Source organism: Tachysurus fulvidraco, chromosome 8 (assembly GCF_022655615.1).
Source record: "Tachysurus fulvidraco isolate hzauxx_2018 chromosome 8, HZAU_PFXX_2.0, whole genome shotgun sequence".
In the NCBI taxonomy this organism is placed as follows: Eukaryota; Metazoa; Chordata; class Actinopteri; order Siluriformes; family Bagridae; genus Tachysurus; species Tachysurus fulvidraco.
Window position 1 is genome coordinate 1,158,880 of NC_062525.1, and position 22,447 is coordinate 1,181,326.

General features: G+C 42.2%; 6 protein-coding genes across 13 annotated transcripts in view; 1 reads left to right on the plus strand and 5 right to left on the minus strand.

The window, feature by feature from the left end:
• Window positions 1-3,261, plus strand: part of adkb (adenosine kinase b) — a 6,854-nt gene extending 3,593 nt beyond the window's left edge. The window contains exons 5-12 of one of the 4 annotated variants that reach the window (XM_047817796.1): window positions 1-62; window positions 180-288; window positions 419-589; window positions 846-881; window positions 1,307-1,421; window positions 1,841-1,927; window positions 2,529-2,668; window positions 2,924-3,261. The exon at window positions 1-62 is cut by the window's left edge and continues 111 nt beyond it. In XM_047817796.1, the coding sequence (XP_047673752.1) occupies window positions 1-62; window positions 180-288; window positions 419-589; window positions 846-881; window positions 1,307-1,421; window positions 1,841-1,927; window positions 2,529-2,653 (705 nt within the window). In that variant the 3' untranslated portion in view covers window positions 2,654-2,668; window positions 2,924-3,261. The remainder of the gene's footprint in view (window positions 63-179; window positions 289-418; window positions 590-845; window positions 882-1,306; window positions 1,422-1,840; window positions 1,928-2,528; window positions 2,669-2,923) is intronic. The other 3 variants (XM_047817797.1, XM_047817799.1, XM_047817798.1) reach the window with 3 other exon arrangements.
• LOC113634824 (dual specificity phosphatase 29-like) lies at window positions 1,917-8,489 on the minus strand. 3 transcript variants are annotated; one of them, XR_007143755.1, is made up of 5 exons: window positions 8,346-8,489; window positions 7,320-7,501; window positions 6,323-6,546; window positions 3,702-4,082; window positions 1,917-2,229 (listed from the first exon to the last, which is right to left on the minus strand). XR_007143755.1 is itself a non-coding variant. In XM_047817801.1 (5 exons), the coding sequence occupies exons 2-4, from the start codon at window positions 7,481-7,483 to the stop codon at window positions 3,838-3,840; spliced, it is 633 nt and encodes a 210-aa protein (XP_047673757.1). In that variant the 5' UTR covers window positions 7,484-7,501; window positions 8,346-8,489; the 3' UTR covers window positions 3,251-3,798; window positions 3,833-3,837. The 3 variants fall into 3 exon arrangements, 2 of the variants coding, with proteins under 2 accessions (XP_047673757.1, XP_047673756.1); XM_047817801.1 differs by lacking the exon at window positions 1,917-2,229 and having other exon boundaries at window positions 3,251-3,798; window positions 3,833-4,082; XM_047817800.1 differs by lacking the exon at window positions 1,917-2,229 and having other exon boundaries at window positions 3,251-4,082.
• A 1,461-nt stretch (window positions 8,490-9,950) lies between these two features.
• On the minus strand, window positions 9,951-11,131 carry LOC113634780 (dual specificity phosphatase 29-like). 2 transcript variants are annotated; one of them, XM_047817526.1, is made up of 3 exons: window positions 10,988-11,131; window positions 10,617-10,834; window positions 9,951-10,484 (listed from the first exon to the last, which is right to left on the minus strand). In XM_047817526.1, exons 1-3 carry the CDS (start codon window positions 11,128-11,130, stop codon window positions 10,270-10,272), a joined length of 576 nt encoding a protein of 191 aa, XP_047673482.1. In that variant the 5' UTR covers window position 11,131; the 3' UTR covers window positions 9,951-10,269. The 2 variants fall into 2 exon arrangements, with proteins under 2 accessions (XP_047673482.1, XP_026989739.1); XM_027133938.2 differs by having other exon boundaries at window positions 9,951-10,487.
• A 935-nt stretch (window positions 11,132-12,066) lies between these two features.
• On the minus strand, window positions 12,067-13,731 carry LOC113634783 (dual specificity protein phosphatase 13-like). The gene is made up of 4 exons (XM_027133940.2): window positions 13,592-13,731; window positions 12,867-12,988; window positions 12,399-12,619; window positions 12,067-12,257 (listed from the first exon to the last, which is right to left on the minus strand). The coding sequence occupies exons 2-4, from the start codon at window positions 12,986-12,988 to the stop codon at window positions 12,070-12,072; spliced, it is 531 nt and encodes a 176-aa protein (XP_026989741.1). The 5' UTR covers window positions 13,592-13,731; the 3' UTR covers window positions 12,067-12,069.
• Window positions 13,732-16,109: 2,378 nt separating this feature from the next.
• Window positions 16,110-19,572, minus strand: LOC113634784 (dual specificity protein phosphatase 13-like). Its single transcript, XM_027133941.2, has 3 exons — window positions 19,283-19,572; window positions 18,383-18,600; window positions 16,110-16,749 (listed from the first exon to the last, which is right to left on the minus strand). Exons 1-3 carry the CDS (start codon window positions 19,408-19,410, stop codon window positions 16,538-16,540), a joined length of 558 nt encoding a protein of 185 aa, XP_026989742.2. The 5' UTR covers window positions 19,411-19,572; the 3' UTR covers window positions 16,110-16,537.
• Window positions 19,573-19,724: 152 nt separating this feature from the next.
• LOC113634782 (dual specificity protein phosphatase 13) lies at window positions 19,725-22,226 on the minus strand. 2 transcript variants are annotated; one of them, XM_047817527.1, is made up of 3 exons: window positions 21,934-22,226; window positions 20,910-21,127; window positions 19,725-20,288 (listed from the first exon to the last, which is right to left on the minus strand). In XM_047817527.1, exons 1-3 carry the CDS (start codon window positions 22,068-22,070, stop codon window positions 20,104-20,106), a joined length of 540 nt encoding a protein of 179 aa, XP_047673483.1. In that variant the 5' UTR covers window positions 22,071-22,226; the 3' UTR covers window positions 19,725-20,103. The 2 variants fall into 2 exon arrangements, with proteins under 2 accessions (XP_047673483.1, XP_026989740.2); XM_027133939.2 differs by having other exon boundaries at window positions 19,733-20,312; window positions 21,934-22,215.
• Between the last annotated feature and the right edge of the window lie 221 nt (window positions 22,227-22,447).

Here is a 22,447-nt window from a genome sequence, read left to right on the forward strand (position 1 = left end):
TATTACGAACAGAGTGAACAACCTACAGGAACTTGTGCAGCCTGCATCAATGGGGATAACAGGTCACACACACACACACACACACACACATCATTACAATGTACTTATATGTTTACTATAATGTTTCACCTCTTACACTGTACCTAGTTTGGTGTGTGTGTGTGTGTGTGTGTGTTTAGGTCTCTGGTTGCGAACCTGGCCGCTGCAAACTGTTACAATAAAGAGAAACATCTGGATCTGGAGAATAACTGGAACCTGGTGGAGAAAGCGAGAGTCTATTACATTGCTGTGAGACACATACACAGCCTGTCTCTCTGTCTCATTTTCTGTCTCTCTTTTTCTCTCTTTCATTCTGTCTCTCTCTCTATCTGTGCGTGCGTGTGTGTGTTGACGCGTGTGTGTGTGTGTGTGTTTGTAGGGTTTCTTCTTGACTGTATCTCCACAGTCCATGTTGAAGGTGGCCAAACACGCCAGTGACCACAACAAGATCTTCGGCCTGAACCTGTCGGCTCCCTTCATCAGTCAGTTCTTCAAAGAGCCACTGATGAGCGTCATGCCCTACGTCGACATTCTGTTCGGCAACGAGACGGTGTGTGTGTGTGTGTGTGTGTGTGTGTCTGTGTGTCTGTGTGTCTGTCTGTGTGTGTCTGTGTGTCTGTGTGTCTGTGTGTGTGTGTCTGTCTGTGTGTGTGTGTCTGTCTGTGTGTGTGTGTCTGTCTGTGTGTGTGTGTCTGTCTGTGTGTGTGTGTCTGTCTGTGTGTGTGTGTCTGTCTGTGTGTGTGTCTGTCTGTGTGTGTGTGATTTATCATACTTATTTTTAAATACATTGTCTTTTTCTTCTGCAGGAAGCAGCTACATTTGCAAAGGAGCAGGGATTTGAGGTGAAGGTGCACACACACACACACACACACACACACACACACACACACCTTAACATGTACAGAGGTCTCTGCTAGGCTGCACCCTGACCACACATTGTCGTACTTTTTAAGTGTGTGTGGTGCAACCACAGAAACCCAGAGTAAGGTGTGAAGTTTCAGGTGTATTTTTTAACACATGTTGTCATGGTAACCATGAAAGCTTGTAGTGGCTGCTTTGATTTTGCTTTAGTATAGGGGTGTGTGGTTTACAGTGTGGTGTGTACAAAGTGTCTGCTAATGACTCGTGTGTGTGTGTGTGTGTGTGTGTGTGTGTGTGTGTGTGTGTGTGTGTGTGTGTGTGTGTGTGTGTGTGTGTGTGTGTGTGTGTGTGTGTGTGTGTGTGTGTGTGTGTGTGTGTGTGTGTGTGTGTGTGTGTGTGTGTGTAGACAGATGATATTGAAGAGATTGCACGCAGGGTTCAGCTGCTCCCCAAAGTGAACAAGATCAGACAGAGGATCGTGGTCTTCACTCAGGGGCAGTATGATACGGTCGCTACTGTGGGTACGACACGCGCACACACACACACACGCGCATGCACACACACACACACACAAACATCTATGTTACGTATCCAGCACTCACACACATTTGTTATTCAAATGTTAGTCCTAAAGTGGAGATTTTATATTCAAAATTTATTCCTTCTCCCATTCTGTTCCCCAAATGTTCACAGACTCGTGTAAAATTCTGTAGGTTAATAATTTTGTTTCTTACAAATATAAATTTCAGGCCATTTCACCATTATCTCTGTCTCTGTCCCTCTGTCTGTCTGTCCCTCTGTCTATCTGGTTCTCTGTGTCTCTGTCTGTCCCTCTGTTTGTCACTCTGTCTCTCTGTCCCCCTCTCCATCCCTCTATCTCTGTCTCTCTGTCTGTCTCTCCGTCCCTCTATCTCTGTCCCTCTGTCTGTCTCTCTCTCAGGTGAGAAGGTGACGAGGTTCCCGGTGTTGGATATTGATCAGAACGACATTGTGGACACTAACGGAGCAGGAGACGCTTTTGTAGGAGGTGAATGATCTTTGTTCCTGTTCACTCTAACATACAGTATGATATAAAGACACTGTGTCATTATTATATCAGTGTTCCAGCTGGAATCCTGAGTCTACTGAAGGCTGAAGCTTTGTAATAAAACCCAAAGCTCCAGCTCGGACTAGTGATGATAAATCCAACAGCGATGACGGGGCCAAGCACTTCTCTCCCCCACTCCTTAGTAATGATAGTGTCACGTTGTGGATGTCGGTGTCCTGGTGGTCTGCCTTGTGTCTTTCAGTAACCTCTGACCTCTTGCTGGGATTTTTACACCACAATCGCTGGAATACACAGAATGGTATAAAAAATAAAGTGTGTGAAAATCCCATCAGGAGTTCAGCAGCTGACACAATACCTACATCACGGGAACGGTCTCTGAGATCAGACCTTATCTTCAGTCTGATGTTTAATGTGAACACTAACTGTAAAAGCTCTTGTTTATACACTGAGCTGCTGCTACAGGAATGTGTAGGTGTTCCTAATAAAGTGGTCAGTGTGTGAGTCATTATAGAGTCCAGATACATAGCTAAACACCACAACTGTGTGTGTGTGTGTGTGTGTGTGTGTGTGTGTGTTCTAGGGTTCCTCTCTGAGCTGGTTCAGGAGAAATCTTTAGAGCGATGTATCGAGGCAGGTCACTACGCTGCTAACGTCATCATCAGACGCTCCGGATGCACCTTCCCTGAGAAACCAGACTTTCATTAACACCTCTCTCTCTCTGTCTCTTTCTCTCTCTCTCTCTCTCTCTCTCTCTCTCTCTCTCTCTCTCTCTGTTTCTCTCTCTGCCCCCCCTCTCTCTGTGTCTCTCTCTCTGTCTGTGTCTCTCTCTCTGTCTGTGTTTCTGTATCTCTGTCTGTCTGTCTGTCTGTCTCTCTCTCTCTCTCTCTCTCTCTCTCTCTCTCTCTCTGTGTTTGTCTGTCTCTCTCCCCCCCCCCCTCTCTCTGTCTGTGCCTGTTCCTCTCTCTCTCTCTCTCTCTCTCTCTCTCTCTCTCTCTCTCTCTCTCTCTCTCTCTCTCTCTCTCTCTCTCTCATGTGCCTCTACATTTGTTTACACAACTTTCCAGGGCATTTTCTAGCAAACCAGACCGTTGCAATGACTTAAACATATTCAGTTACAGACTGCAGCACTTCCTGAGCCGCTGCTGAGTGTCAGTGACAGGAAGTGATGTGTGAGCTCAGATTTTATTCTTATACACTCCTACAAGTCTTAAAGGAAACTTTTTTTAGGTCCAAACAAGGCTCAAGGCACCGCTCTGTTTGTATAAATCTGTGGCGGTGCTGCTGTAAGGCATCGCTGTGTGGTATAAAGACTAGCTTAGCCGTGTCTGTGTTTGTTTCTCGCAGCACACCAAACTCTTAAAGCACGCACAAATATTAAATATGCATCATTACAACGTCTTACACACACACACACACACACACACACACACACACAATCTCTCTCTCTATTTTATTGTGTGTATTTATCAATTTATGTTTATATACATAAAGACTTAAGTATTCTCTGTGTCATGTGTCCACTCACTTTTGGCCTAAAAACACACATTTAATGATATTTAAATAAGAAATATAACTTTTTAATGATAACTTGTTTTATTTGTTTACAATAGTACAATAATCATTAAAATGGTAGCGCTAACATTCTTTATTCAGTAGTGTTTACTAACTGTTCAGTAAACAGATTACAGGAGTAATAAATATGAAGAGGTTTATTTATTGATCAGTGTAAAGATTTAATAATGGAGTTAATTACCTCTGTTATAATGACTCATGACTTTATTACAGAGGCGTGCAGCTCCGTGTGGGTTGTAGCACAGACGTGTGGAACATTTAGTAGATGTAACGTCAGTAAAGCGCTCACACGTCCTTCAGGTTTGTTTAAGTTGGTGTTACTGATTAGTCGTCTCCGAACCTTCTGCAGTCAGAGAGTGTGTGTGTTCACGCCTCTGCTCTAGAAGGAACATGTCGAGGTCCCTCAGCTGCTTCAGGAAGCCCCGGTTAGGGATGATCTGTCTGTGGTGCTTCACCTGCTCTATGGCCTTCACCAGTGTCATCGTCTCCTCGATCATCAGGTAGGCGAGGACCAGCGTGGCCGAGCGGCTGCGTCCCATTACACAGTGTACTAGTAGCTTGTCTGAAACGCAGGAAGAAACCAGTGGAGCTGTGAGCAGGTGGTAGAATGCAATGGGGTACTACAATATACAGGTAAGAAACACACACAGGTAAACAGGACGTGTGTATTGGAACACTGCTGTGTAAATGAGGTGTGAGTGTAAAGGGAGTGTATTACTATAGTGTGAGGTCAGTGTAGTGTAAAGATCGTGTGAGTATTGTGTCGTCATGGTGTGACTTGTGTAACATGAGTGTAAGGGTGCTTTCACATCTACAGTTCGGTTCATTTGGTCCGGACCAAAAGCAAAAAATGACCCATTGTAGCTTTTTATCAGTTTTGGTTCCTTTTCACACCACACCGATCGTTCTGTTCCGCACCAGTTGAAACGAACCAACATGCTGTCATGTGATAACATCCACATCACTCATTGGCCACATGGATGCGGCTTGAAAATATCATTTTAATGCACAGCAAACGGCGAAGACGCATCGCGAGACACTTCAGGAGGTGGCGAGCATTACCTTTGTGTAACTGTGACATGCTTATCTTCGGAAAATATTGCCAACGACCCACTACGGCAGCTCGTTTGGTCCAAAATGCGCAATAATTTTTGCAGTTAGGTCTATTTGATACCTCTTCAAGGAGGTCTCGGTACGCTTGTTTGGTCCGCTCTTGGTGCGCAGCAGAGTTCGATTGCTGCAAACTCACCTGCACAAACGAACCGCACCAAACGAGCAATCGAACTCTGGTACGATTCAACCGAACTAAACAAGGCAGGTGTGAAAGCACCCTTAGAGTGAGTACTGAGTGTAGTGTGAGCAGTATGACTGTGGTGTGTATATACTGAGTGTACACTTCTAACCCTAACCCTAACACTTCAGACCTCTATATAAATACAGTCTATGGTTTAAATAAACATCGTCACTATTTTAATTTAATTAATAAATAATGAAATAAATTGTAGATAGGACATTTGTACATTTTATTTTTATTATAATTTATTTTTTTATACTTTTTTTTTTGTCCCTCTGTCTGGGCCCCATCCCGCCAATCGGGCCCTAGGCACGTGCCTAGTTTGCCTTTGCGTTAATCCGGCTCTGTATATACTGAGTGTAGTGTAAGTGTAGTGTGAGTGTAGTGTTAGTGTAGTGTGAGCAGTATGACTGTGGTGTATATACTGAGTGTAGTGTAAGTGTAGTGTGAGTGTAGTGTGAGCAGTATGACTGTGGTGTATATACTGTGTAGTGTGAGCCGTATGACTGTGGTGTATATACTGTGTAGTGTGAGCAGTATGACTGTGGTGTATATACTGAGTGTAGTGTGAGCAGTATGACTGTGGTGTATATACTGAGTGTAGTGTGAGCAGTATGACTGTGGTGTATATACTGAGTGTAGTGTAAGTGTAGTGTGAGTGTAGTGTGAGCAGTATGACTGTGGTGTATATACTGTGTAGTGTGAGCAGTATGACTGTGGTGTATATACTGTGTAGTGTGAGCAGTATGACTGTGGTGTATATACTGAGTGTAGTGTGAGCAGTATGACTGTGGTGTATATACTGTGTAGTGTGAGCAGTATGACTGTGGTGTATATACTGAGTGTAGTGTGAGCAGTATGACTGTGGTGTATATACTGAGTGTAGTGTGAGCAGTATGACTGTGGTGTATATACTGAGTGTAGTGTAAGTGTAGTGTGAGTGTAGTGTGAGCAGTATGACTGTGGTGTATATACTGTGTAGTGTGAGCAGTATGACTGTGGTGTATATACTGTGTAGTGTGAGCAGTATGACTGTGGTGTATATACTGAGTGTAGTGTGAGCAGTATGACTGTGGTGTATATACTGTGTAGTGTGAGCAGTATGACTGTGGTGTATATACTGAGTGCAGTGTTAGTGTAGTGTTAGTGTAGTGTGAGCAGTATGACTGTGTAGTGTATATGCTGAGTGTAGTGTTAGTGTAGTGTTAGTGTAGTGTGAGCAGTATGACTGTGTAGTGTATATGCTGAGTGTAGTGTTAGTGTAGTGTTAGTGTAGTGTGAGCAGTATGACTGTGGTGTATATACTGAGTGTAGTGTGAGCAGTATGACTGTGTAGTGTATATGCTGAGTGTAGTGTAAGTGTAGTGTTAGTGTAGTGTGAGCAGTATGACTGTGGTGTATATACTGTGTAGTGTGAGCAGTATGACTGTGTAGTGTATATGCTGAGTGTAGTGTTAGTGTAGTGTTAGTGTAGTGTGTTGTGTGTAATATAATGTGAGCTCTCTTACTCTGTTTGTTACTCAGGACGTGTCTCATATACTCAGCCGTAGAGAAGAAGTGTACACTGATGTTGAACGAAGGAATGTCTTCTGCCTCAATACCATAATACTCTATGTCCATGTTGCTATAGTAACCAGCTCCAGTACACACGCTGTTCCTCTCACCTTCTGCAGCATTCAGAACGTGCGTCACACCCAGTTTCTCTAACCCGTAACGGTTCCGGGCTGTCTGCCTGTCTCTCACACACACACACACACACACACACACACACACACACACACACACACACACACACACACACACACACACACACACACACACGACACTTTGGTATAATTAATATTACATGTAGGAAGGGGAATTTTTGTAGGAAATATAAAAATATAATGCATAAATACAGATCTGTTTAACATTATGACTACAAGGGCGGTGATCGTGGTTAAAAAATAGTAGATCTAAAGGACATTTTATGTCTTCAAGGACACTGACTTGGAGAACTACTGGTAGAATACACCTAGGAGGCAAGAACAAAGAGCTCTACATTTTGCCTACAAGAATCTTTTGTGTTCTATCTAAATCAAAAGGGTGACGTATATTTTAGTTCTTCAAGGACACTGATGTCCACATCCTGGACAGAGGAGACCACTGGGTGATCGTATGTACCTTCCTCAAGGAAGACAATGTCCAAAATGGTGTTTTAATGTGAACTAAATATCAGTTTATGTAGGACAACATTTTTTACTACACAAAGTCCACATTCTGGCCATAAAAATGACATCAGTGTCCACATTATGACCAAACCATCCTGGGACTCTACATCTGTTGAAGAAGACGTTCTGTTCTGAGAAGACAACTGGCAGATCTACAAGACAACTGACATTTAGAAACTGGTAGACCTGCAGTTTAGATCTTCAGGACAGTAATGTCCGCATGTCCAGATGAAGGGTGTTTACTCTGGAGTTGTGTTCCTTCATCTATCTGGTGAATGAGGTCTCGTGTACTCACTCGTCTCCTATGAAGAGGTTTGGCCACACTTCGTTGACGTGTGTATACGCTACAGTGCTACGTGATAGCAGCTTCTCCAGCTCATAGTTACTGGGTGTCACGTATTCTTGTTGGTCCTCAGGAGCATTTGCCTTCAGGCCAAACTTTGAACTATTAGATGCCATTTGTCCTCTGGATTACATCTGAGAAACATTACACCAGTTCAATGAACAAGACATGGGACTGAAGGAGGTGTGGCCTGTGTACCTGTCAATCCTAGTAAAGTGGATGTGGCATATGTGTGTCAATCCTAATAAGGGTGTGGCCTATATGTGTCAATGCTAATAAGGGTGTGGCATATGTGTGTCAATCCTAATAAGGGTGTGGCCTATATGTGTGTCAATCCTTATAAAGGGGGTGTGGCATATATGACTGTCAATCCTAATATAGTGGGTGTGGCTTATACATATGTGTGTCAATCCTAATAAAGGTGTGGCCTATATGTGTGTCAATCCTTATAAGGGTGTGGCCTATATGACTGTCAATCCTTATAAAGTGGGTGTGGCCTATATGTGTGTCAATCCTAATAAGGGTGTGGCCTATATATGTGTCAATCCTTATAAAGGTGTGGCTTATATGACTGTCAATCCTTATAAAGGGGGTGTGTCCTGTGTACCTGTCAGTCCTAATGAAGAGGGCTACACATTGTACACCTGCAATTACACTGTAGTGTATTTCATGTTGAAACAGCTCTAAATTGCTTTAATGCATAATAATAATAATAATAATAATAATAATAATAATAATAATAATAATAATAATAATACAATTCTACAGCTATTTTATCAAGATGTAAATTAGAACAGTTAAACACTCAGATCAGATTCTTACAGGTCTGAGTAAAGAGTAGCTAGAAGATTCACCAACATGTGTCTGAGATATCACTAAATAAAATCTGTAATGTAGCAGAAAGAAGGAGGTGAAATTTATTGGTCTGGTTTCAGATCTTTTATAGATTTGTAATGTAGAAAGACAACAGGAACTTACCACCGAATTGTCTGGAAGCTTTCGCCTTGTCTGTGCACAGTGCTTAAAGCTGTAGACAATAATGTGTGTGTGTGTGTGTGTGTGTGTGTGTGTGTGTGTGTGTGTGAGAGAGAGAGAGTGAGATTGAGAGTGTGTGTGAGTGTGTGTGTGGGGGGTGAGTGTTTTTTGGTGTGGGTTTAACATGGGGTTAAATGCTTTAGTCTAGGAATGGAGTCAGGTTCAGTTTATTTATAGAACTCTTACACACTTCCTACCCTCACACACACACACACACACACACACACACACACACACACACACACACACACACACACACACACACACACACACACTGTTTCCACATTAAAATGAGTAGATTATATCCCAGATGTCTGCATCAAACTTGCCATATTACGTCTTTATTAATACCCTGGATGCTGTCTGCTGAGGGTTGAAGAATATTGTAAGTTTTCTGTGAACAAAGACTTATAAATACACACATTTCTCTTGAGAAAAGTTTTATTGCAAGCTCACGAGCTCACACTCACTTTCAGAACATTCTAACAACTAAGTGTTGTTTATTAGAAATTTCAGACAAACAGAAAAATGAAAGATTTTACACAGAAATAATTAACACAGCCTGCGTTCATTTAAATAAAAGATAACAGCATGTGAGAGAAAAGAAATGAAAGTAAAGTTAATCTTTATATCTATAATCTCTACTGTACATTAATCTGTGTGACAGCAGGGACGTGGTGACAACATGTTTGTTGTATAAGCAGAAAATAACCCACACAGTGATGTGAAGGTCAAGAGGCTGACGCATTAAAGCTGATTATATTTCTATAACATCATGTTTTAAAGTGTTCTGGAGTTCTGACACTGGAGACTCCTTCCAGATATGAAATTATTGTTTTAATCTGTTGTGTCATTCCCTGTCAACCAACTGTTACTATGGAAACTATAACATACTGGACGAGTGCGTTAATATATAACTGTGGTGTGACGAAGTTGAAGAACATGATCTTCTCTAAGCTTGGACACAGGAATATTAGTGGATTCGTAAAGCAGTAATAATATCCAACTTCCTGGTTGAGAAATCACCAGTCGCTCAGATCTCCTAAACTCTGCACTTTCAGTAGAAACAGGATCCTGGGTTTGAGGTTGAGAAGTTTGTATACTGTGTTTATGAGCAGTTTTTGAATTTGTTTATTATAGCTCCACCTTCATGTAGGAAGATGAGATTCTTCGGTTCTCCACAGAGTTTGACCATAATACATGACATGGTTTCTGAGATATTCTCTCAAGTCCTTCACCATCATGTTATGGGCAAATCGTCCATTACATCAAAAACTGGAGGGACAGCTATTTTTCAGATGGGTCTCAGGGTGCTGAAAGAAGATGGACATCACATGTAGTAGAAGTTAAATCTGTACAGGTGATCAGGTGTGTGTCTGTACGGTTCTTATGAGCAGGTTATGTCTGCGCTATGAGGGGTTATATCTGCTCTATAAACACCTTACTGTAGTGCATTGGAAACTGTATTTTTTATTTTTTTTTGCACGGTATAATGAACACAATGCAAGCAAGAAATCACTGTATATATTCACATACATGATCTTATGAGCTGGTTATGTTTGTCTTATGAGCCCATTATGTCTGTTCTATTGGCTCGTTATGTCTGTCTTACGAGCCCATTATGTCTGTTCTACTGGCTCGTTATGTCTGTCTTATGAGCCCATTATGTCTGTTCTGTTGGCTCGTTAAGTCTGTCTTATGAGCCCATTATGTCTGTTCTATTGGCGGGTTATGTCTGCCTTATGAGCCCATTATGTCTGTTCTACTGGCTCGTTATGTCTGTCTTATGAGCCTATTATATTTGGTCTATTGGCTCGTTATGTCTCTTATGAGCAAAAATGTCTGTTCTATTGGCTCGTTATGTCTCTTATGAGCTTGTTTTTACGTCTTTCCTCTGCAGAGTGAGTCTAACATCCAGATCTCGTAGTTGTTCCAGAAATCCAACATTAGGCAGAATGTTCCGGTTACGTCGAACTGCCTCGATCGCCTCAGCCACCGTGAGCCGCTCATAGATCATGAGGTATGCTAACACTAGTGTAGCGGAGCGGCTAACTCCCCGAGCACAGTGCACCAACACTTTACCTGCTGATGATCACATACACACAAATCAGACACAAAACATAAACAAACACAGATGAATATTTTTTAACATGAAGGTCAGTAAATCTCCAGCATGTTGTGATATGTATCAGACACTCAGTGGGGTGTCCTTACAGTCCTGCGTCAGAGCCGTGTGGATGAAGTCAGCTGTGGTGTGGAAAAAAACTGACAGGTTAAAGTCTCTGCTGTCTGGAGCCTGTACACCATGGTACTGGATGTGTGAGTCTGAGTAAAAGGCGGAGCCTGTGTCTATGTGGGTGGGGCCATGGGCAGCGTTCACTACATGAGTCACTCTCAGGGCCTTCAGCAGCGGTAGATCTGTTGCTGTGTGTCTGAGACAAACACAATGCACTTGATGATTTAGGGCATGCAGATTTAGTGCACCATGATAAACTGGTAGCTGTTAGCCTCTAAGCTACCTGTTAGCATCATTAGCCTCATTGCTCATGCCTTTAATTACAGCATAAAGAGTATGTTTTACCTACGCATCAGAGATAACAATGTTGGGCCAGACTTCGTTAAACGGTCCTGAAGGGCGGCGGCTTTTCAACAAGAGGTCCAATAGGATGCAGGTGGGCGGGGTCTCATAACCAGAGTCCACTTTTTCTTTTTCCTGTCCTCTGTCCATTATGCAGAAAGTCAAAGCTTTTGTCCACTAGAATATTTATTTGTGTATCTAACTACAAACACGAAGTGTCTTTAAACAGTTATTGACTAGAGACACATTTTTACCTGAAACCTTCATTCGTTCCCAACTAGCCCGGTTGTGTGTGTGTGTGTGTGTGTGTGTGTGTGTGTGTGTGTGTGTGTGTGTGTGTGTGTGTGTGTGTGTTGAACTGACACTATTTTGAGCTTGTTTCTGTCAGTAAGATATATTTAACCCTCAAGCTCATCTAGTGAGGCACAGTGAAGTCAAAGTGGGAGGAGCCAAATACAGAGCAGGAGGGTCAGATGGAAGAGCTGTAACATAAAAATAAAGGATATGACATCACAGTCCCTGCCTCACCTGGCTAAATAAAAAAATCCACTTTAAACATTACGCTTTCCAAAATGCACCATTCTGCAATACCGCCTCTTGGCCACGCCCCTTCTGTGATACAGAGCAGTTTACGAACACAGTGTCAAAAATTGTCGAAATTTCTCACTTTAATTTTTTCAGTTGATGGATCCTATGTTCCTATTGGCTATTTTGATGTATCCTATGTTCCTATTGGCGCTGTTAATGTATCCTATGTTCCTATTGGCTATGTTGATGTATCCTATGTTCCTATTGGCTCTGTTAATGTATCCTATGTTCCTATTGGCTATGTTGACGTATCCTATGTTCCTATTGGCTCTGCTGGTGTATCCTATGTTCCTATTGGCTCTGCTGATGTATCCTATGTTCCTATTGGCTCTGACAGTAGTGCAGCTTTAAATCACGGGTTCATATTAATGCACTCGCCCTAATATGCTATTGTTTCTGTAGCAACAGCCTTTTCACAGGGATGTGTATGGAGGACACTCAGGAAATGTTTAATCTGCATGTTAAAATGATAAACAGACTGTAACACTAGGGGGCGCTGTGTTAGTTCCGCAGTTGTGTGTCGAGTGTGCGTAGCTGCTCCATGAAGCCTGTGTTGGGACAGATGTTCCTTTTTTTTGCTACAGCAGTAATGGCCTCCGCCAGTGTCATCTTCTCCTCAATCATCAGGTAGGCGAGGACCAGAGTGGCCGAGCGACTCAGACCCATCGCACAGTGCACAAACACCTTACCTATAAAACAGGTAAACAGCATTGTGTGGGGATGAGTTATAGGAGAAGGAGCTACAGTAGCTCCACCTTCTGGACCTCATGATCTCATATTGGCTGCTAATCCTCACAAGCATCAGGACTGAACGCACTTCCCTTCCTTACCTCCAGGAGTGCTTAGTGCGTTCTTAATGAACTTGGCGGCACTGTAGAAGAAGGGGCTCATGTCGAAGGAGGGCGTGTCGAAGGCCTCCACGCCGTGGTACATGATGTTGGTGCTTCTATAGAAACTCTCTCCTGTATTTACATTGTATTTACCGTGAGCTGCATTTAACACGTGACTGATGTTCAGTGCCTGTAACAGGGATCTGTCTTTAGCTGCGTATCTGAAACACACACACACACACACACACACACACACACACACACACACACACACACACACACACACACACACACACACTAGCAGAAAGTCCTTAGTGCTGAACTATTCTGTAATTGAATTTATTTTGTTGTGCTCCTATTGGCTCTGCTGTACCAAGCCATGTTCCTATTGGTTCTAATATTTAATGCTGCATTCTGATTGGCTCTCGCTCTCCTGTCTGAAGCTCTGTTGTATTTCAGGTCTCTTACAGGTCTCCGATGTAGATGCCTGGTCTGACCTCATCAAGATGGTTGCTAGTGGCGGGTTTGAGCCACAATAACCTGTGGAGCTCGGAGGTGGGTGGAGTCTCATACCTGCCCTTTTCACCCATCTGACCAGATGGACAGACAGACAAAAACATGCGCACACACACACACACACACACACACACACACACACACACACACACACACACACACACACACACACACACACACACACACACACACACACACACAATATCAGCACAATACACAGTGTTGTTGACTCTGGACTCTGATTGGTCAGGTGTTTAATGTGCAGCTCTGACTGTCCTACAGCACACAGGTTTATTATTTAACCGTTATCACTGACAACAGAAATACCTGAAGATCCTGTTATACATGTACTTTGTGTATTGTACAATACAATATCACTGAAAACGTCTAACCTTACAGTTTGTCATCGTGCTAACACTTAACACAGTGAGCCATAAAAACGATGCAGCCTTTAAAATGAGGTCAAAATCAACTAAAAAAAAATGTCAATTTGTTTTGAAAATGTTATCAGTAACTCAGACCTGACTAAAGTTAACCAGAAAGAAAGATATTATGACATTTCACACATTGTGGTAAAGATTCATTTTCTTTATACAGTATGTGTGTGTGTGTGTGTGTGTGTGTGTGTGTGTGTGTGTGTGTGTGTGTGTGTGTGTGTGTGTGTGTGTGTGTTTTACCTGATTCTCAAACTCCACAATACATTATCAGAATTAACTCCATTCCCGGACTCAAAGCTGTTCTTGTGTCTGTGGTTTGTTGTGTGTGTGTGTGTGTGTGTGTGTGTGTGTGTGTGTGTGTGTGTGTGTGTGTGTGTGTGTGTGTGTGTGTGTGTGTGTGTGTGTGCTTGTGTGTGTGTGTGTGGGGGGGGTGTGGTTTGTGGTGTGTGTGTGTGTGTGTGTGTGTGCCGAGTTATTTTTAAAGCCTAGATCTCATTACATTTCAAAAATATCACATCACTGCAATTAACTTCAAATAAACAAGCAGCAGTGTTTTGACCTCAGGTGTTGTGTGTTGTGTGTGAGCCTCAACTTTAAACCTTAAATCATCAGTAGGTCACGTGATCAGAAGATGTCTGTAGGATCTCAGTAACTTCAGTAAAACCTTCAGAACCATCGTTGCTCTGACGCCAATTTAAACCTCGTCTAGATTTAAATCTTACTGTTTTGGAGTAGAGCGAAGAGAGAGAAGAGCGAAGGATCCCTGGAGCATCTTTATACTGAAGAACAAGCACTAAATCTCTCTTCCCACAGAATATTACACACTCTTTACCCACACGTCTGTTCAGATGGGAGGATGATTACCTGCCGAGTTAAAGAAGGGAACATACACCACAATCTGACATGATGGATTCAGACTTTTTAAGGTCCTGCCACAGCATCTCAATAGGATTCAGGTCAGGACTTTGACTCGGCCGCTCCAAAGTCTTCATCGTGTTGGTCTTCAGCCATTCAGAGGTGGACTTGCTGGTTTGTTTTGGATCATTGTCCTGCTGCAGAACCCAAGTTCACTTCAGCTGCAAGTCTTCCAGGTCCTGAAGACCATCACACTACCACCACCATGTTTTACTATTGGTGTGATGTTCTGTTTCTGACATGCAGTGTTACTTTTACACCAGATGTAACGGGAAACACACCTTCCAAAAAGTTCAGCTTTTGTCTCGTCAGTCCACAGAGTATTTCCCCTAAAGTCTTCTGGATCATCATGATGTTTTCTGCCAAATCTGAGACTTTATGTTTGTCTTGTTCTTGTCACTCAGGTCTTATTTAAGTGATGTTTCGATAGTGAACAGGTGTGGCAGTAATCAGGCCTGGGTGTGGCTAGAGACATTATACTCCGGTGTGATAAACCACAGGTATGCTTTAACAGGGGGCAAATACTTTTTGACACAGGGGCATGTGGGTTTGGGTTTAGTTTTCCCTTAATAATAAACACCTTCATTTAAAAACTGCATCTTGTGTTTACTTGTTATCTTTGACTGATAACTTAAATTTGTTTGATGATCTGAAACATTAGTGTGATAAACACTTTTTCACACCACTGTAAGTGTGTGATGTTCAGGGGTGCACATACTTTGGTCTGGGAATAATTACATGACATACTTCCATGTGAACAACTTTTTCAGTAAAGAATTATAGAACACAGAATGTCACTGTCTTTAATTATTAATTCTATAATTATATACAGAACATTACAATTAATATCCTATATTTTATACAATTATAATGATATATAGAAGATTACATAGAGTGTTACTTTATATCACATACACAACTGTCTGTGACATCATTGGTCCTCTGAGCAGTTCCATTTAAATATTAAGTGAAAGTGAAAGTGAAAGTGACATGACATGACATACGGCGAAGTACAGTGACCCATACTCAGAATTCGTTCTCTGCATTTGACCCATCCAAAGTGCACACACACAGCAGTGAACACACACACACACCATGAACACACACACACACACACACACACCGTGAGCACACAACCGGAACAGTGGGCAGCCATTTATGCTGCGGCGCCCGGGGAGCAGTTGGGGGGTTCGGTGCCTTGCTCAAGGGCACCTCAGTCGTGGCCGCCCGAGACTCGAACCCACAACCTTAGGATTACAAGTCAGATTCTCTAACCATTAGATCCTGATATTAGTGTGTGTGTGTGTGTGTGTGTGTGTGTGTGTGTGTGTTATATTGTACAGTAGCAATACATGATACAATGCAGTCTAGTCCTCCCTGACTGTCACATTCACTGCACCTCTCCTCTTTCCTTATATGGTCACTTCCTGTTCTTCTCATCCTAAATGTTATACCTTGATTATATATATATATCTCAGTTCCAGCTTTACAGCTTGTGACTTATTTGCTGTTTCCTGTTCTACTTGTGCACTTTGTTCGGTTATGGTATAAATTATTGGGATGTCTTTATGCTAATTATTCTATATTATAATTCTATATTTATTTATAATTAATATAATATAAGGCTCTCAAGTTTTGAAGACAGGCAAGAGTGACATCTCCGACCCCCGAAATGTTTTCTCTGTGGGTGAACGAGGACGATGCTGAACAATTCCAGGATCTGCTTTTTTTTCATCGGTTGTAGCGTTAAATCTTACCCAGATACAATAGTGCTATTTTCTGATTGGTTGTTGTGTAGCCTCTTTTTTTTGATTGGCTGATAAGCATCAGGCTCGACTAAGAACTCCAGGGGAGACGCGTTTGGTTCCTGCCCGTTTCCATAGAGCGCTGCGGATTATTAAATATATGATAAATAGTCAAAAAGTTTTTCTGCATGAGAAATACGATGTGTGGTGGGAGAGCGTGACACACACTTGTCTACTTTTCCTTAAACTCTGTACTTCTCTGTACTTCATGCACTGGTCTCCTTTAAGATCCCCATGGTGCTAGCTTGTTTGATAAGTAGCTAGCATGAAAACATGGCAGTTTAAAGGAATGCCCTTTGACCTGAGCTGGATGTTTAACAAACTTCACTTGTGAACGTGAACAAAAGCGTGTTACAAACAGTCCTGTATCACAGCCTCAGTTATACTTTGATTTGATTTGATTGGCCCAGCTTGCCACGTTACCATGTCGCCCAGCTCTAGTTGTTTTGTTTGTTTGTTTGTTTGTTTACAGCAGGATGCAGGTTTTGTGTTTCTTCTTCAACTGCAGGTCGAGGTCAAGCAGCAGAGCCAGGAAGTTCCTGTTGGGGTAGATGGCTCGTTTCTGGACAAGGCGCTTGATGGCCGAGCACAGAGACATGCGATGATACAGCATAAGGTACGCCAGCACCAGTGAGGACGATCGACTCATACCCATAATGCAATGCACCAGCACCTTCCCTGTGAACGGAAATAAACACAGATCAGTCTTTTTTCATGTATCTGTCACTAACAGGAACGAGATCCTGTAAATATGGAGCTCTATTCAGACAGGACTGGGGATTTAATAATATTATTATTCCTGAGTAACTCAGAAAGTTTACATGTTCTCCCCGTGCCTCGGGGGTTTCCTCCGGGTACTCCGGTTTCCTCCCCGGTCCAAAGACATGCATGGTAGGTTGATTGGTGTCTCTGGAAAATTGTCCGTAGTGTGTGTGTGTGTGTGTGTGTGTGTGTGAATGAGAGTGTGTGTGTGTGCCCTGTGATGGGTTGGCACTCCGTCCAGGGTGTATCCTGCCTCGATGCCCGATGACGCCTGAGATAGGCACAGGCTCCCCGTGACCCGAGTAGTCCGGATAAGTGGTAGAAGATGAATGAATGAATGATGTTTTTGTACGAGTCTGTAAACATGACCTGAGCAGTAGGAATCTCAGCAGGTAATCATCCTCCCATCTGAACAGACGTGTGGGTAAAGAGTGTGTAATGTTCTGTGGGAATTCAGTATAAAGACGCTCCAGGGATCCTTCGCTCTGTTCTCTCGTCTCCAGACAGGAAGATTTAAATCTAGACGAGGTTTAAATTGGCGTCAGAACAGCAACGGTTCTGAGGGTTTTACTGAAGTTATTGAGATCCTACAGACATCTTCTGATCACGTGACCTACTGATGATCTGCTGTGGCCACGCCCCCAAACAAGCCTTTTTAATGAAGCAGTCAGTGTGTATTAAAGTGATGTGTGTGTGTAGGGGAGTGTTTAGTGTACACGATAAAGGCTCGTCCGTCTTAGTGATTTATACACATCACTGATCCCCTGTGAATTACTGAACACACACCTCCTTTACTATCATTACTGAACATACACCTCTGTTACTATCATTACTGAACACACACCTCCTTTACTATCATTACTGAACACACACTTCCTTTACTATCATTACTGAACACACACGTCCGTTACTATCATTACTGAACACACACCTCCTTTACTATCATTACTGAACACACACTTCCTTTCTATCATTACTGAACACACACGTCCGTTACTATCATTACTGAACACACACCTCCTTTACTATAATTACTGAACACACACCTCCTTTACTATCATTACTGAACACACACCTCCTTTACTATCATTACTGAACACACACCTCCTTTACTATCATTACTGAACACACACTTCCTTTCTATCATTACTGAACACACACCTCCTTTACTATCATTACTGAACACACACTTCCTTTCTATCATTACTGAACACACACATCCTTTACTATCATTACTGAACACACACTTCCTTTCTATCATTACTGAACACACACCTCCTTTACTATCATTACTGAACACACACCTCCTTTACTATCATTACTGAACACACACTTCCTTTCTATCATTACTGAACACACACATCCTTTACTATCATTACTGAACACACACTTCCTTTACTATCATTACTGAACACACACCTCCTTTACTATCATTACTGAACACACACCTCCTTTACTATCATTACTGATCATTACTGAACAAGGTTATGAGTCATCGGCAACGCCTTCTTTCTTAAAGCCCCTCCCCTTTCCTTGTAATAAATCTCACCATCTACAGTCTTCAGGCCTTTGTGTATGAATTCTGCAGCAGGTCTGAAGTAAACATCCAGGTCGAAATGAGACGAGTCCTCTGCTGGGATCCCGCAGTAAACAAAGCTCGTGCCGTAGAACTTTTGGTCCCCGATGCTGCCGTGTTTGGAGTGTGCGGCGTTCAGGATGTGTGTGATGCCCAGACTCTGCAGCGTCGTCCTGTTCTGAGCGATTCTCCTGTATCGAGTGACATCGAGCTCAGAGTCAACATCCTACACCTTTATTAACATTCACTGTCATTTACTGGGTTAAAGGTCAGACAAGATCCAAGATGAATCACCTTCAAATCAGCTAATAATAATAATAATAATAATAATAATAATAATAATAATAATAATAATAACAAGAACAACAACAACAACAACAACAACAACAATAATAATAATAATAAACACATTTAAATGAACACGTTAAGCTCCACAATAAACTTTCTTTATATCCGTCCCATGTATAATGACTAAAGCTGATAAAATACTGTACCAACAAAGCAAATGTTATAACTAAAAGATAAAAACTATTAAGAGTGAAAGTAAACACAAACAAACAAACAAATAAATAAATAAATAAGAAATTGAGTTGTTACTGAATGAAATTTTGAAATAGTTAAAGGAGAAAGGATTTAAAGTTCAAAATAACCAATAATTAAAACAAAAAAGGAAAAGGAAAGTGACAATAAACTATAGAATAATTGTTAATATTCAATATAATTATAATTATAATATAATATAATGAGCACTATAACGACATAAAGAAAGAAAGAACAGGGGAATAATATTTACTGTTTATGTTAGAATTGTGTATGAGATAGAGTGTTTGTGTGTGTGTGTGTGTGTATGTGTGTGTGTGTGTGTGTACATACACGTTACTGATGTACAGATTTGGCCAGACTTCATCTATCTGATGCAGATCCAAAGTGCAGGAGTCTAAAACTTTCTCCAGGTCCTTTACTGAAAGATACTCCTTCCTCTCGTTACTTCCAGTTGCCATTTTGAGTGTGTGTGTGTGTGTGTGTGTGTGTGTGTGTGTGTGTGTGTGTGTGTGTGTGTGTGTGTGTGTGTGTGTGGTACTGAAGCACTGGACTGGTGTATGTGTGTTCTGTGCCAATGATGTGAAAGAGCAGGTGGCAATCACTGTGTCCACATTTAGGTCTTCAGGATTGTGTTACACACACACACACACACACACACACACACACACACACACACACACACACACACACACACACACACACACACATATACACACACAGAGGCACATAAACACACATAAACACACAATTGCAGGTAATTAAAGAACATGCCCTACTTTTTATTCATTAATAGTTAATATTTAATGTTGTAGTGAGTGAGTTCCTGTTCTCTTGTTCATGAGATACAGTGGTAGTAACGATGTGGTAGTCTAGTGGTTATGGTGATGGATTACACATCAGAAGGCTGTGAGCTCGAACCCCAGGTCCACCAAGCTGCCACTGATGGGCCCTTGAGCAAGGCCCTTAACCTTCAAGTGCTCAGCTGTATAAAATGTGTGTCGCTCTGGATAAGTCATTCAAATACTGTAGATATAACAGTCTTTCCCTCTCCAGCGTCTCTTTATTCTCTCTCTCTCTCTCTCTCTCTCTCTCTCGACTTTAATAAAACTTATCATGTTACAGAGAAACTGCAAAAATGTGTAATCTCCTCTTCACGTCATTGTTTGACGCTGCGTTTTGTTCAGTTTGATATCGAGCGCTCGAAGCTGCTGGAGAAATCCGCGATTCGGGAAAATCCATCTGTACTGTTTCACCGTGTTGATGGCCTCCAGCAGGGGGAGCTGGTGGTGGATCATCAGGTAGGCGAGAACCAGTGAAGCAGAACGACTCACACCTACTGCACAGTGCACCAGCAATCGTGCTACACACACACACACACACACACACACACACACACACACACACACACACACACACACACACACACACACACACACACACACACACACACATAATAACAGCAAGTAAGGAACCAGACAAACCTGTTGAATGAAGCAGAGCTACTGTTAATTGACAATGTGCTTATATTGTGTGTCCCAAAGACCCTGGAATTATAGGACTGTGTGAACATCCTGTAGGATCTTAACACCATGGAAACCATTCATAGTCATGAAAAATTGAACGATTGGAACGAGACTTTCAACATGAACATGTGGGTGTTAGGGTCACGAGGTACATACTTTTGGCTGTATAGTATAACAGAGGAACACAGGAACACAGGAACACCGATGATCTGAACACCACTATCTGGGAAACTTCACCACTATCTGGGAAACTTCACCACTATATGGGAAACTTCACCACTATCTGGGAAACTTCACCACTATATGGGAAACTTCACCACTATATGGGAAACTTCATTCTCTGAAAGCTGCTAAAGTAAAATAATGTGTGAAAATTGTTTATGAAGGTGGAATGAAGGTGGTTCTGTGGGTCTGTGAGGGTGGAGTGACTTTACCTCCAGGAGAGTTCAGCACCTGATGGATGAAGTCTGCACACGGTTGGAAGTAAGGAGAGAGATTAAAGGACGGTGAATCATCTGCTGGTACGCCATAGTACTCCACAGACGAGCCATAAAACCCGTGGCTGCCATGGCAGTGTGCTTTCCCGTGAGCAGCATTCAGCACATGTGAGATCCTGAGCTTCCACAGGCTGTAGCGATCGTTAGCTATCGACCTGCACACAGGACCAAAATCTGAGTGAGTATGTAAGAAGGTTTCTCAGCCACGTGGATGCCAGATATGAGGTAGCAAAATGAACTGATCAACTAACTGAACTTGGGTTCTGCTCATCTTACTCAATGTTCTAACTGCATCCACGGATCAGAATCAGGACAAGCAAAAATGCCACACAAGCATAATGATGTAAAGGACAAAGGCATATATTAGTTCTGTGTAACAAAGCAAAACCAACGTTACTCACCTATCGAGAAGGAAAAAAGCGCCTCGGCGTCTTAAGTAAAGTCGGCCACATATTCACAGGTCGGAGTTTCCCGAGTCGATAACTCCTGAGCTAAACGCTGTTACTACACAAAACGCGGTTGTAGCTGCCTCTCTACATTACTACGATAGAAAAGAGGTGTTATTTGTGTAGTAACAGCCTTTAGCTCAGGAGTTATTGACTCGGGAAACTCCAACCTGTGAATATGTGGCCGACTTCCTACTCCTTCAGTTCTCTCCAGCGCTGGAAAGCTGATCCTATATTAACACGTCCTACTTCTTGTCCTTATCGTAAGTCTTTCTTCTCTTTCTTTCTTTGTTTTTATCCCCCATGTCGATGTTAAAACCACTTTCTGCTAACGTCACACACGCGCACTGAACACTCTCTCCGCCCATACTGACAAGACACGCCCCTTTCTGCTCATTGGCTACACGTTTGTTTTGATTTTTGTTTTGACTTTTGTTTATTATTCGGCCTGATTCAGTTTTCTGAAGCATTTCTCAAAAATCGGAGACCCTGCCTTTAACACACACTGAACTTACATGTCTCCCAGAAACAGGTTGGGCCAAACCTCGTCCACATGATTTCCGCTCCGTATTCCTCCATAAAGTATCCGTTCCAGATCCTTCACTGAGGGGGTTTCATACTCTGTGTCCATCTCACACACACACACACACATAGAGGTTGATGTTTGTGTGTGCAGTGACAGTGGCAGGTGCAGACCTCTATTCTAAAATTAAACCGGTTTAATGTTGCCATAACTTGGTGATAATAAAACTATATTTGTATCAAATAAAAACACACTGCGTTGCCAGATTTGTATTTTATCCGTCACATGAATATTGTTCAACAGAGACACTTTAAATTCAAGAGAGACAAAGTAGTCTCCTTCACTGTAACATAAAGAGAGGCCATGCCTCCTTCACTGTGACATACAAAGAGGCCACACCTCCTTCACTGTGACATACAGAGGGGCTACACCTCCTTCACTGTGACATACAGAGGGGCTACACCTCCTTCACTGTGACATACAGAGGGGCTACACCTCCTTCACTG

Bases quoted from the DNA above. Each gene is read 5' to 3' on its own strand.
- LOC113634824 (XM_047817801.1), bottom strand. From the start codon at position 7,483: ATGGCATCTAATAGTTCAAAGTTTGGCCTGAAGGCAAATGCTCCTGAG. The intron at 6,547-7,319 runs GTGAGTACACGA...TGTGAGAGACAG, and splicing joins AACCTCTTCATAGGAGACGA to GCAGACAGCCCGGAACCGTT. The intron at 4,083-6,322 runs GTAAGAGAGCTC...CCTGCGTTTCAG, and splicing joins CGTCCTGAGTAACAAACAGA to ACAAGCTACTAGTACACTGT.
- LOC113634784 (XM_027133941.2), bottom strand. From the start codon at position 19,410: ATGGCAACTGGAAGTAACGAGAGGAAGGAGTATCTTTCAGTAAAGGAC. The intron at 18,601-19,282 runs GTATGTACACAC...CACTCGATACAG, and splicing joins AATCTGTACATCAGTAACGT to GAGAATCGCTCAGAACAGGA. The intron at 16,750-18,382 runs GTGAGATTTATT...TTCCGTTCACAG, and splicing joins AGGCCTGAAGACTGTAGATG to GGAAGGTGCTGGTGCATTGC.
- LOC113634782 (XM_027133939.2), bottom strand. From the start codon at position 22,070: ATGTGTGTGTGTGTGTGTGAGATGGACACAGAGTATGAAACCCCCTCA. The intron at 21,128-21,933 runs GTAAGTTCAGTG...TCCTGTGTGCAG, and splicing joins AACCTGTTTCTGGGAGACAT to GTCGATAGCTAACGATCGCT. The intron at 20,313-20,909 runs GTAAAGTCACTC...GTGTGTGTGTAG, and splicing joins GGTGCTGAACTCTCCTGGAG to CACGATTGCTGGTGCACTGT.
- LOC113634783 (XM_027133940.2), bottom strand. From the start codon at position 12,988: ATGGGTGAAAAGGGCAGGTATGAGACTCCACCCACCTCCGAGCTCCAC. The intron at 12,620-12,866 runs GTAAGAGACCTG...TGTGTGTTTCAG, and splicing joins GGCATCTACATCGGAGACCT to ATACGCAGCTAAAGACAGAT. The intron at 12,258-12,398 runs GTAAGGAAGGGA...CCTGTTTTATAG, and splicing joins CGCACTAAGCACTCCTGGAG to GTAAGGTGTTTGTGCACTGT.
- LOC113634780 (XM_027133938.2), bottom strand. From the start codon at position 11,130: ATGGACAGAGGACAGGAAAAAGAAAAAGTGGACTCTGGTTATGAGACC. The intron at 10,835-10,987 runs GTAGGTAAAACA...TGTTTGTCTCAG, and splicing joins AACATTGTTATCTCTGATGC to ACACACAGCAACAGATCTAC. The intron at 10,488-10,616 runs GTAAGGACACCC...TGTGATCATCAG, and splicing joins CACGGCTCTGACGCAGGACT to CAGGTAAAGTGTTGGTGCAC.